This window comes from Erythrolamprus reginae, chromosome 3 (assembly GCF_031021105.1).
Source record: "Erythrolamprus reginae isolate rEryReg1 chromosome 3, rEryReg1.hap1, whole genome shotgun sequence".
Classification (NCBI taxonomy): Eukaryota; Metazoa; Chordata; class Lepidosauria; order Squamata; family Dipsadidae; genus Erythrolamprus; species Erythrolamprus reginae.
The window spans coordinates 154,521,700-154,535,078 of record NC_091952.1 but is presented as its reverse complement, the minus strand read 5'-3'; the positions used below and the strand labels follow the sequence as shown (position 1 = coordinate 154,535,078).

Here is a 13,379-nt window from a genome sequence, read left to right as displayed (position 1 = left end):
CTGCTCACCTATGAATTCAATACAGCCTCAGTCACTTACTGAGTTATGTAAACTTCAGCATCACAATTGGTAGGCTTGATCATAGAGGAGGGAAGAAAGATGACTTGAAATCTCAGGAGACATAGTGTATTCAATGTACTGTATTAAGAGGCAGTTATCTGATAATTCTGTTCTTAGATTTGTGAGTTCCGTTTGCAGCTGTACTGCACGTTCAGAGCATACAAGTAAATAATATAAAGCAAGGTAATCTAAAGATAGGACCACACATACAGAGACATGCACATCTTTATCACTATATAACAGTGATACATGTAACATTTATGAAGTTGAGCAACAGGTAGGTAAATGAAAATGTTAATGCTGAGGATAAAGAAATGGGGAAATTGATCACATTTATAATTAATTATAGTCTTAATTATAGTTGCTCAAAAAGAGCTTTTTATGAGGTTTCCAGAACCAATTGAAAATGCTAATTATATCTCTAAAATCTTAATTGATGTGGGAGATCATAGCAATTATTGTATAAAGGTAACATGGGAATATGACTGGGACAAAGATGGAATCCAAAGTATTCAAAGCAAAAGATTTTAATAAAATGGATTCCCTTGAGTTTATATGCAAATTATTTAAATGCATAATAGCACTGTTTTCTTTATCATAATCACTATGGAAAGAATTTAACTCCTGTTCTATTAAATGAAAATGATACCTTTTCAGACCTTCAGTGTTAAAGGATTATGATTTTTTGATATTTCAAAACTTTAAGCTTTAACTTCCATTTTGTTCAGCAGCTGTATATTTTGAATATGGTCCTTGGTATATTTTTCCTTACAATTCTTTTAAGTCTTTTCTTTGGAGTAGGGTTGTTGTTTTTCTTAAAATCTGTCTAAAACTTTATACTTAACATTTCTTAGCAAAATTTTGAATTCTTTTCTTTTTCTTATCTGTAGAACTCTCATAAAGAGAGTGCTATAAAACACTATGATATAAGTCCAAGTGTGTTGCTATTGCTGTGCATTTGAACTAATCACAAAAATTGAAAAAAAGTTACTTTGACCATAATTTACTTATAACAATCATCGCAAAAAAGGTCATAAAGTTGGTCATGATCCACTTACAACCAACTTGTTTAGTAATGGAAATTCTGGTCTCATTTATGGTTGTAGGCTAAGGACTATCTGCAGTTGGTAAGTTTTAAAAGATGGTTTGGGAATAGATAGAAGGCTGTGTGTAGATGAATATTTATTATTTTGTGTGTTTTTTCAATATTCTAAAACACTTTCCTTTTCTTTGAAGATTAGTTTCCCCCACCCCTTTAATTTCACAGTAGATATTTCCATGACATACATCTCTAAAATAATTTTTGAATGGTCTAAAAAATTTTCAATGGTACAATGTGCCTTCAAAATAAAACTTGTAAGGGCAAGAGCAAATGTGTAAATTTCATAAAAAATATAAAATAAGGTAAGGGAACTTTCATTTTAACATACTTCTATCAATTTCATCTTAGTTTTTATTTTACTTGCGCAATAAATACTATGCAAAGGACCTGAAAACAAATCTAAGATGCTTCATTGCATAATCCGATATTTTGACGTAGAGAAACTATATGGAATGTTTTCCAGATCTTCATTTTCTATTTCACAAATGTAGGGTTACTAATGTAGTAAACTAGACAACCTGACATGTTTCATTGTTTCAGATATATTTACTTATTTACCTAAACACATCAAACAGAATGACTATTGATGGGCAAAAAAACAACTGGAAGCAGGAGCAATTTCTGACTTTCTGCTGGCTTCCCCACTGGCTTTGCTTTTGGGAAGTTCTCAATGGGGAAGCCAACAAGGAAGGTATTAAGTTGCTCAACTAAGCCTCTCCTGTCTGTGCACCCTCCCTGACACGCACTGAACTCTTGCTTCATCTATCGGATTATGCACTTTCTGCCTGACCGGCATTGTTCCTGTTGTGCACCCTCCCCAACCCTGGACGCATCACATGCAACCCCCTCATTCCCTTCCCCACTGAGCAATAGTCACCTACCTGATTTCTGGCTTCAACTGCCTGTTGATTTTACCATTGACTTTGTTTGTGGGAAGGTGACAGGGCGCATTGCCAATCAAAATCAAGTTTATATTTCCTACTGACTTTCCCAGTGACTTGTGGGAAGCTAGCAAGAATATTGGAAATGATTACATGACACTGGCCACAACTTTCCCAAATTTTAATCTCACGCGAGTAATAAGTTCTGGACTTTGGACACATTCTGTAAGTTATCTGAGGTACCTTAATTCAAAAACTGTTGCTCCGTGATGTACTGTTTCACCCAACTGAGGGTTATAAACAAAAAACCAGAAGATTTTTACATGTGTGTGTGTGTGTGTGACTGTTGTCTTTCTTTCTTTCTTTCTTTCCCGATTAGGTCCCACAGAGTTGGCCTTCTCCAGGTCCCGTTGACCAGACAACGTCATCTGGCAGGGCCAAGGAGAAGAGCCTTCTCTTTGGCGGCCCCGGCCCTCTGGAATCAGCTCCCCCCAGAGATTCGCATTTCCCCCACCTTCCTCGCCTTTCACAAGAGTCTTAAGACCCACCTATGTCACCAAGCATGGGGCAGTTAGATCGTACCCCCCCTCCCTGACCATTAAATGTTATGTGTGGATGTGACTGAGTTAACTGACTGCTTTTTAATGTAGTGGGATCTTAGCTGATAGTTTTAACTAATTAGATTTGTATACATATTGTTTTTGTATTGTATCCTGTGAGCCGTCCCGAGTCTTTGGAGAAGGGCGGCATACAAGTCTAAAAAATTAATAATAATAATAATAATAATAATAATAATAATAATAATAATAATAATAATCTAAAATCACACATACACATACACAATTTGACAACTGCAATCAATAAAAACTAGTCCAATCTAAAAATACTTCAAATATGAAATACTGAATAGTTTCCAATTATTCTAGAAGTATACTGAGCTAAAAAAGGATTCAAAGAAACATTTTATATTCAAGAAGGTATTAAAAAGAAGATAGCAGATAGACAGAAAAAGATTAAGTCCCAGGAACCTGCAAAAGTCACTCCTGAATTGAAATTAGAGGATTACAGTGTATTTGAAATTGAATGATTCTTCCTCAGCTACATATTGAAATTTATGATTTTTGTTGAATTGTGCTCTTAGCATTTGTCTTTGTAAAGACAATATTCTAATGTTTGTAAAATATTAGAAAAAGAAACAATTAACATGCCTGATTTAGTTTAAGATTTATTTATTTATTTAATTGGATTTGATGATATGATATTCACTTTAAAGTTTATAAAGACAGTGAATGTCACAATAGTAAAGGTCCCTAATCCACCGTCCATGAACTGGCATCGGCCTGTACTGGGCCATGCAAATACGTAAAGTCCCATCCCCAGGAATCAGGCAGCACCTGAAACCCACACACCTGGTCTGTGGAAAAACCTGCCGAAAAGGTTGGCGGCCAATGTCCAGCATTTTAGCAGTCTTCATTTTTATACAATTCTCAAGAATTTTAAGATAGATTAAAAAAAAAAGTCAATTGAAAAGTTTGTATTTTATTACAGACTTCTATTTCAGATTTATAAAGTCAGCCATTTATTACACCACTGAAATTGAAAGCAAGCAGAATGTGCACATTTGTGAATGTAAAGACTGAAATAATGTATTAAAAATCAATTGTATATTGGTATTTTTTCTTCATCATTTATATTATATGAAATGGCATAAAGAATAATTTCCATTGTAATTTTCACATTAAGATTATACAGAAGTCAAAGCACACAGAGCATTAAATAATCTGAGCAGTTCTGAATATATATATGTGTGTGTGTCTGTGTGTATATTACTAAGCCACATTCTTGAATGTTATCTGCACTATTTGCATATATAAACTTAGTTGCACCATCCATAATTTTAGGAAAGAACAGTGTGCAAAAACTTGTAAAGAATTCTCCCTCTCAGTTATCATAATTGCACAAACTAAATGAGAAATGAATCAATGAAAAGTATAATTTAAAAAACTGAGAGGTCAACTCTTCATGAAAATATCACAATTTAGCCAAACCACTAAAAATAAATACCTGTTTAACCCCTTAATATTCAAATGGCACTTTTTCACCAAGCAACAGCAGGATCAATCACTTTAAAACCACATCACATAAATAAAAAGTGCAAAGCATTTAAAATGAATAAATGGTTTCTGTATATGTGACTTCTTATAACAAGTTCACATACAGAAATATTGCTTTTAAGTTAATACCCTGTGCCTATCAATTTATGCAGATAAACAATTCTGTCTAGAACAAGCAATGATTAGAAATGCGCATCTACATCCTTCCTCTGTAAAGATACAATTGGTTTATATTGTAGTTTACTTGATAAGCACCGGGTTTCCACATTTACATACATTCCAATTGATCTAGTGTACATTCTTCTTTAGTTTTATTCAAAGTTGACACATACCTAGCAGCCTTTCTGCTTATGCCTATAAGCTCTCTAGCAAATATGACAATTCATCAACAAATTGAATATAGTCTGTCTATACCATTTGTCAATCTTGCCATGTCACATAGCCTTCACATGATATAACACGATGGTTTTTGCCTTGACAGAACTGGATTGGGCATGGCCCATGAGCAGCCAATTTGACACTTCTGATCTATACTTTTTGCAGACACAAAAACATGTATACATAATCCCCTATAGTGCACGGGAGTGATGCTAGCACTACTTCAGTATATTGGTAGTGAAATGGATTGGAACATGTTTTGGGTATTTGGAAACAGAAAAATGCTCAATTTTTAGTTATGCTGTCAATAGGTTTCTACATAACAATAATGTTCTGTCATTCCTTTAGTTATTAATATCTATGAGAATGCTATTTTGTTCATCATGGGCTATTTGTATATGAAAAGGAAGTAACAAGATTTAGCAATAATAGATGCATGCCATAATGATAATAAATACATGTCATATTATTTACTTCCTCTCTTGAATTAAATTCAAACATATTCCTACATTTCAGATATGACTATGTCTCATGTTAGTTTTCAAACCATAAAAATGCTTGTTATTTTCCCTTTGAATGCCTTATGCTGAATAAATAAATAAATCCTCATTGAAAAATAAACCAGAAATTAATATTTGCAAAGTATTAATGAGCAAAAGCTAAAATCCAGAAAAGGTCAGGATATCCTACATGAAATAATATGTCACAGACATTTTGTAGGAAACAGGCTACCAATTTATAAAATCAAGGTAACTAACTTATCTTTCATATAATATTTTTCCACACTATGGTGGCAGCCTGATAACAGACTTTTGATATCAGAAGTTTCTCGCACAGGGAAGATTAAACAAAAGGAAGATATTAAGGAAATTGAAACCCTCCTGAAACAGAATGCCATCGACAATCTTCCACCACCATTCCAATCATAATTGCCCATAATTTCTTTATGTGTTAAGAATTATTACGGTAATTTAAACAAAGTAGCATTATCACCATAGTCAAAAATAATCATATATGCTACTATTAACTGAAAAAAAGAAAATTCTCACCCCAAATGTATAAATTTACAAAATGAATATTCTCCCAACCATACAAGGGATAGAAAATCTATGGCACTCCAGTACTTCCTTTACTACTGACTATGCTGCCTTAGGCTGCTAGGAATTATTGTGTAGTCAAATTAGAAGAGCCACAAATTAATTTCTTATTGTATAGTCACAATGTGAAAGGATCTTGCATTTAAAAGAAAGAGTGATGAAAAAGGCCACTCAAGTTTAGAAACAAATTGTGCCATTTTCTTGATCATCAATTCTATTGTTACTAACAGCATGAATCTGAAACTCTTATGGGACTATTTTGTGTATGTTATTATTTTAACTTTAGTTTTTTAGCAGTTCATCTAAGTTTACAAATATAATCAGAATTTTCACCTATACTTTATTAATAATCACTGTTAGGTTTCTGCTGAATTTTTTTTTAATCCAAGTTCTTTTTAAAAGTTTTTCCCTCAGATATTTATGCCTTCAAGAGAGGTAGAATAGGTCATGCTTGCTGGTACTACTCCTGATCCTTGAGATCCATATACAACATAGATGAGAGATTCTGTGCTGTACCATGAATTCTTTACATACCTCTGATTAACTGTTCAATGGTTTACAGAAGAAGCTGATTGTAGATGCATATATATATATAAAATTGTGATCAGATCCCATTTAAATTATTCAATTACAAATGGTTATAATATTCTATCTTGCCTTACTTAAAAATGATGAATCATTTCTTTTCCTCTGCTGTTTACATGATGAACTTCAAATATATAAAACAATATATTCTGACAAAAATTATCCTGAACACATTTGTAGTTTCACTTCCAATTTTCAACAGTGTAATTACATGTTAATCTCATCAGTCTTGTACATCAAAATAGTCAATAACTGTCTCTTCTTTGAACCGTCTCTCTGTGCTGCTATTTCCAGGCCTGAAAGTTAAAGCAAAAGATTAAAAGAATTTAGTAAAAACTTTGTGGGTGGGAAAAATAGTGTCAATGACTTTCCCTTAAAGGAATGTCTTGTATATACTTGACTTATGCAACAAAACGTTCATTTGTTTGGCAAAATTAAACTACACTGAGAAGGAAGATCCATGGTCCTATATGACTTAGCTAACTGTTCTACAAACAAGGAGGCTTCAAAAAAAGACACTACTCTACAAGTATGTTTCCAGAGAGATCATCAGCTCTCTGAATCTTTATATCCTATCTATACTTGCTACAATATCCACTTCTTTTGTTCTCATTCATTCATGTAGCTATTTCCTTTGTATTATTCCTTCTGTTCCACCATTTATCCCCTCCATCATCACTGATTCACCTCTTCTTTAGGTGGCATCCAGAAAAGAAGGAAAGCCATCCTTTGTGTTACAGAAGTATCTGATCAAAATAAATATAAGGTGAAAAGTAGACACCACAATGAATCTTCTTCAAGTTTTTTGCTTTGCGAAGTAGTTCCTTCCAACTTTCTAAGGATTGCCTTTTAATTAATTGTGAGAATTCTGAAGCCTTTCCATTTATATATTATACAAATCTAAATGATAACCACAATAACAATGAAAATGCAATATGCTTTGACATTCTAAATTGCCAAAGATTATGTAGGAATTATTTCTTTTGATGAAAATTCTTATGATGAAAATACAAGCTAGAACCTGACTCTTAATTTTCATCTTCTGGTTCAAACTTGTCTTTTTATCTTCCATGTTGGCTTGGCTATAATAAAGTTTCAAATTTAGTCTCAAATGATTGATGAGAAAACGATCTGTGACAAAAATACTTTTTACACTAACATCATAGTCATATCTTTTCTTTCTTATTGGTATGGATACCTATTAGGCAAGTTATTGATAAATACATTTATGCTAATCTCAAACAAACTATCCATAAAAATATATTAAATCAATCCAGGTATTTAAAGGAAATTATCCTTACTTTTCTGATTGTTTGTGATGAGGAATAGGTGGGGGAGGCTTGGTCTGCTTCTCCTTCGTAAGTAGTGATGTCAGAGTAACTGTTGGGCAAACTGATTTCCCTCTACAAATAAAAAACCCAGGAACATTGTTACTTTCCTGCATGCTTATATACTGTATCCATTCATCTACTACCATTTGCATGCTTTCGAACTGATAGGTTGGCAGGAGCTGGGACAAATTATGGGAGCTCATTCCGTCTTGCAGCACTGGGGTCTTGAACTCCCAAGCTATAAACTTTTAATGGTTTAAGATGCAGTGTCCTAACTACTGAATCGCAATGTCTCTCTTCTCTACAAAAATGAAACTCTTACTATTAAAGAGTTTGGTGTATGATGGCTTAGACTATTCTTCTTACTGCATTACTGCAACTCCAATTTTGAAAAACAGGAATTTTTTAGATATGGGATAAGTATTTTTATAAAAGCTTTCTGGGGTAAATAGATTTTCTGGTTAGATTAAAGCTTTCACTAAATCACCCCATTTGGTTAGAATTAAAAAATGCACTCATGCTATATAGAAATATTAGCAACAAACATCATATATGCTGAAGTATATAAACAGGCTTTTCTTTTAAAAACCCTGACATCTTTGGACTAGAGAGACCCGGGGAAATGAGCCTATGTAACTCATGATATTTATGTGGGTTATTATTTTGTTTCAAATTATGTTTTAATCAATGGGAATACATCTTTCCTAAACACAAATATATTAAAATTCCTGGCACACAAAGAATGCTTAAAATGTTTGGACAATATCAATGTAACATCAAATTGGTTCAAATAAAGGACATAAAAATTATATAATTTATTGGAAGATGGTAAATTTGCCATTTGTAACAAGAAAACAGAACAACATACTTCACCGCACTGATAACAACATTGCGCTTTGGTTCGTTATCATAGCTCACACTCTCAATGCCGTAAACCTGAGCAAGTTCGTGGATGATTCTACGGTGTTCTCGGTTCATGGGTGGAAAACAATGACTCTTCTTTGTGTGCTTGCTCTGCATTGGAGAGACAGAATATTTTGATTAAGTTTGGAGAAGACTGAGACATACCATCTATGTTTGATTTATGCATGGAAAATTGGGCAATGATTTTAAGTGTAGCCAATTCCTTGGTATATTTAATGAACAAAAAAACACTGTGATGGAGCCTCGAAAGATTTTTTAAAGTTGTATTATATCCATTTTATCCATTTATATACCTTTTATGCAACTCTGTTTATTCTTACAATAAACAATTTTATAATTGAACAGAGCTGAAATAAAAGCCTATACTTAAATGTGAAAAACATTGCTGGTTGCTATTTCACACAAACACCTCCTTCCTTCTGAACTGAAATTAAGAAAGATGATACCACTTTTATACAAAAAAACCTGAAATCAGGAGGATTCAAGCCTTTTATTTTAAGGGCAATCTCACTCCCAATAATGAACATTTTTGTGGTGGTCTTTGCATATTAACTGGTTCTAAGTTTTGATACATTAATTCTACTTTATCTGTTTGTCCTCCAGTTCCATATCTCTGAACACATAAGACAATTATTATACATTTTATTATTCAGCATCTATATTCCTCCTCAGCTGCTTATGTCAACATTGAATGACATCTGGCGCATCTGAATTTTATATTCTGAAGGAATATAAAACACAAATCTTTACTTGCTATTATTATGATATAACATCCTTCTTTATTGTGAGGGAATTTTCCTCCTGGAAGTTCCAAAGATTTTGAAATAAACTAAGGAGCTGGAAACTATTCCAAATGAATAGTGATTAAATGTGATTTTTATATATGGAATAATTCTGTCATGGGTAGTTGTGACAAAGAGCACATCTACTAGAATGGAATGATTGAAATCATTTTTTACTGGTTTCATCTGATTTATTTCTTTGATTGTTTGATTTGACATAATTATAACTTCCTTTCTATTGGCAGGTGCCTGGATAATCACCATAGTCTAATAATCACCAGACTGACAGTTTATTGAGATTCTTGATTCATGTTATTCCTGATCTAGAAAAAGGCAAGACTTGCAGTCTCAATGGAATCAGATTTAGAATTTAAAATTAGATACTCCATTTTTGATTGATTATCTATTAATATAATAGTTAATGATTTCAAATAGAAACCCTATTGCTTAATCTAGAAATTGTACTCAAACCATAATTTTAAATGTTAGTTCAAGCAGCAAAAAAGTTATGAAAAACTGTAAAATATATAGAGCTTCATGTTACAGTATTTTTGAGGCAGCAATCTTGAGATAAAAATTATAAAATACCTCTAAAAAAGAAGCAGCAGCTTTAAAAATGTGGGGGGGAAAATTGCCCAAATCACAAAAACAAACATTTATTCTTCATTCTGGCACTTTATTTTTCATGCTCTTTCTGAAGGTCCCTCTTCATAGGTTTAATATTTTAATTTGGTGACACTATCACTCAATTCTCTTCCTACTCTTCTATGCTTCTACATACTGAAAAGAGCAAATAGAGAGATTGTTCCCTAATGACCAAATTTTCTCAATATTTTCTAGAGAATTAGGCAGGATGCCTCCTGCAACTCTTTTTCTATCTCTGTTCCTTCTGTATCTCTTTTAGGACAGTTGTCTTAGTTGCAGCACTTCCTGCTGTCTGCCAAGATTATTTTAAGATAATTTTTAATTATTTGTTAAATGCAGAGATTGGCTAAATATGGTGGGCTACTACCAACAAAATTAGACAGCACATTCGATACTACAACTTTACAGGAGCATCTTTATCCATACAATAGGATATGTTTATTATATTTTTCTCTTGTCTTTTTAACATACCTTGCTGTAAACATTTAATTTACTTTCATCTAACTATTGCCAAATATTAAATAAAGCCAAATGATGAAAAATTTTCCAGCTCACAGGATGCCATTTGTGCAACTGCCATTCCAATCTTTCAAAAATGGTTTAGATTATGACAGTGTATTTAATTTTGTTTAGCACTGGATTTAACTGCTTTCTGCCTATATTACTATATTGATTTTGATAGAAGGTTTAAGACTTTATGTATTTGGAAATGAATACATTTTCTATATCACCAACCTTATTGACTGCTTCTATAAGAGCTTTCATTTCTTTCTCAACTTCACTGACAAACTTTAAATCTTTTCTGCAGCAGAAAGAAATAATAATTAGGACAAGAACAACACTTCTGTAACTAAGGATTGTTCTTTCAACCTATCTTAAGCTTCCCCCCCAAAGCACAAACTGGGTATATCCTCAAAGGTTTCTGATTTCCCATAAATTTCATTTTGTTTCTTAGAAAAGAAAATTAATTCTGTTTTTTAAACTCTGAGATTATAATTACATATATTTTGTAAGTCTGTAAGATGAAGACTTAGTTGCAGTTTCACCTATAGACTTTGCTTAACAACTGGTCCCAATTGTGGTAGCTAAACAAAGTACCTGTACCACAATGAGGCCAACACAGCAGGACTTGTAGGAGACAGTGGTGTATAGTTTAACACTGAAAAGACATAACAGCAATAGCACCCAGCAGACTTTTTCTGACTACAGGCCAAATTATTTCTCAAAGCAGAATTGTAGATTTAAATACATGTTCTATGAATCATAAATAGACTAGTAGTAACAATACAAATGGCAATAGAAGTATTTACATAGCCAGTTAGAAATAGGAAATATAAACAAACAAATAGATAAATATTTGATCTCTTTCTGTCTAGCCTGAAATAGGAAATAAGAAGTAGATATATTTCCATCAGACTAAATTTAGATACTGGAAGAGAACTGAAAGAAAGGAAAGCAAGTAAAAAAGAAAAACAGCAAAGTACAGAAAAATTCCAAATTGCATTATCCAAATGTCCCTCAGCCATGATTTTCCATGCAACAGGAAAACCTATCTCTTACCGTTGGTCATCATATATAACTCTGACTCTGAAAATTCCTTCAACTTCAATAGAATCTTTATTAGAAAAACGTTCAAAGAATTTCTGAATCAGGTCAAGGGAGAAGGGTTAGGGCAATTTTTTTAAAAAAATCCTCAGTAGCAAAGCAATTCAAACAATTGTCAGAGTTTAATACCTTCACAAAGGTCAACAGAATGCTTGATTATGTGAGAAAATTATGTGACACAGGAAACATAGGGATGCATACCTTCCATCCTCTTTCAACACATCACTGAACTTGGGTGCAGAGACACGAACATTGAATGGATCAGAATTGTCGTCTATGTGAAGAGCCTCAGCAAACCGTCTAGTAATAAATAAATATTTAATGTTATTCAGTCTAATAGTCAAATCCCAATGTTTAATTTACTGTAAGAGATTATCTATTTCCTTCCAGTCATATACTACTACTACTACTACTACTACTAATAATAATAATAATAATAATTATTATTATTATTATTATTATTATTATTTATTAGATTTGGATGTGGCCCCTCTCCGAAGACTCGGGGCGGCTCACAACCACAATTAAAAATGCAGTACAAATCCAATGATTAAAACTATAGCTAAAAAACCCACTATCATTTAAAAACAGTCAATACTACCCAATCATAACCACACAGAAATCTTACTAGCCAAAAAGGGGATACATCAATTACCCCATGCCTGGTGACATAGATAGGTCTTCAGAGTCTTGCGGAAGGCGAGGAGGGTGGGGGCAGTTCGAATTTCCGGAGTGAGTTGATTCTAATGGGCCGGGGCCACCACAGAGAAGGCTCTTCCCCTGGGTCCCGCCAGATGACATTGTTTAGTCGACGAGACCCAGAGAAGGCCAACTTTGTGGGACCTAATCGGCCGCTGGGATTCGTGCGGCAGAAGGCAGTCCTGTAGGTATTCTGGTCCGATGCCATGTAGGGCTTTATAGGTCATTACCAATACTTTGAATTGTGTCCGGAAACTAATCGACAACCAGTGCAGGCCGCGGAGTGTTGATGAAACATGGGCATATCTGGGAACACTTCAGAGGTAGCCCCATGTAGAGAGCGTTGCAGTAGTCGAAACTTGAGGTGATGAGGGCATGAGTGACTGTGAGCAGTGACTCCCGGTCCAGATAGGACCGCAACTGGTGCACCAGGTGAACATGAGCAAACGCCCTCCTCACCACAGCCGAAAGATGGTGTTCTAAAGTTAGCTGTGGATTGAGGAGGACGCCCAAGTTGCGGACCCTCTCCGAGGGGGTCAATAATTCCCCCCCCTCCCCAGGGTAATGGACGGACAGATGGAATTGTCCTTGGGAGGCAAAAACCCACAGCCACTCCGTCTTGTCAGGGTTGAATTTGAGCCTGTTGACACCCATCCAGACCCCAACAGCCTCCAGGCACTGGCACATCACTTCCACTGTTTTGCCGACTGGGCACAGGGTGGAGATGTACAACTGGGTATCATCAGCCCGTTGACACCCAGCTGGGAGGCAGGTACATGAGCAACAAGTCCACCTGAACCTCTAGGTCCAACTTCACAAAGAGGGACTCACAACCCGCAATCTCAGGAGCAGCGAGTCTGCATAGGCCAAAAGTCTCCTTGGCTATAATAGCCACTCCTCCCCCCCCCTCCCTGGGGTTGTGGCTGGTGCCATACCTGAAACACAGCTGGGCATATTTCCGAGAGAGGAACTCCTCCCTCCGGGCTCAGCCAGGTCTCAGCCACACATACCAGGTAATACTTCACATATTGTTTACTGCATTAAAATCAATAAAGCAATTTACCTACCTGTTTCTTTCAAGAGCCAAGCATTCTTCATCACACTGCAACCTAAATGAACATATAATAAATGTTTATTTGAAAATGCTATTGCATTTATGCACAAAGAAAGAATATT

General features: G+C 34.5%; 1 protein-coding gene across 2 annotated transcripts in view; it reads right to left on the bottom strand.

The window, feature by feature from the left end:
- Positions 1-3,566: 3,566 nt before the first annotated feature.
- The window catches only part of NFX1 (nuclear transcription factor, X-box binding 1), a 40,585-nt gene continuing 30,772 nt past the window's right edge, over positions 3,567-13,379 (bottom strand). For both annotated transcript variants that reach the window (XM_070747062.1, XM_070747063.1), the window contains 6 exons: positions 13,271-13,312; positions 11,706-11,804; positions 10,635-10,701; positions 8,417-8,562; positions 7,519-7,620; positions 3,567-6,513 (listed from right to left, as the gene is read on the bottom strand). In XM_070747062.1, coding sequence (XP_070603163.1) covers positions 6,441-6,513; positions 7,519-7,620; positions 8,417-8,562; positions 10,635-10,701; positions 11,706-11,804; positions 13,271-13,312 — 529 coding nt within the window. In that variant the 3' untranslated portion in view covers positions 3,567-6,440. The remainder of the gene's footprint in view (positions 6,514-7,518; positions 7,621-8,416; positions 8,563-10,634; positions 10,702-11,705; positions 11,805-13,270; positions 13,313-13,379) is intronic.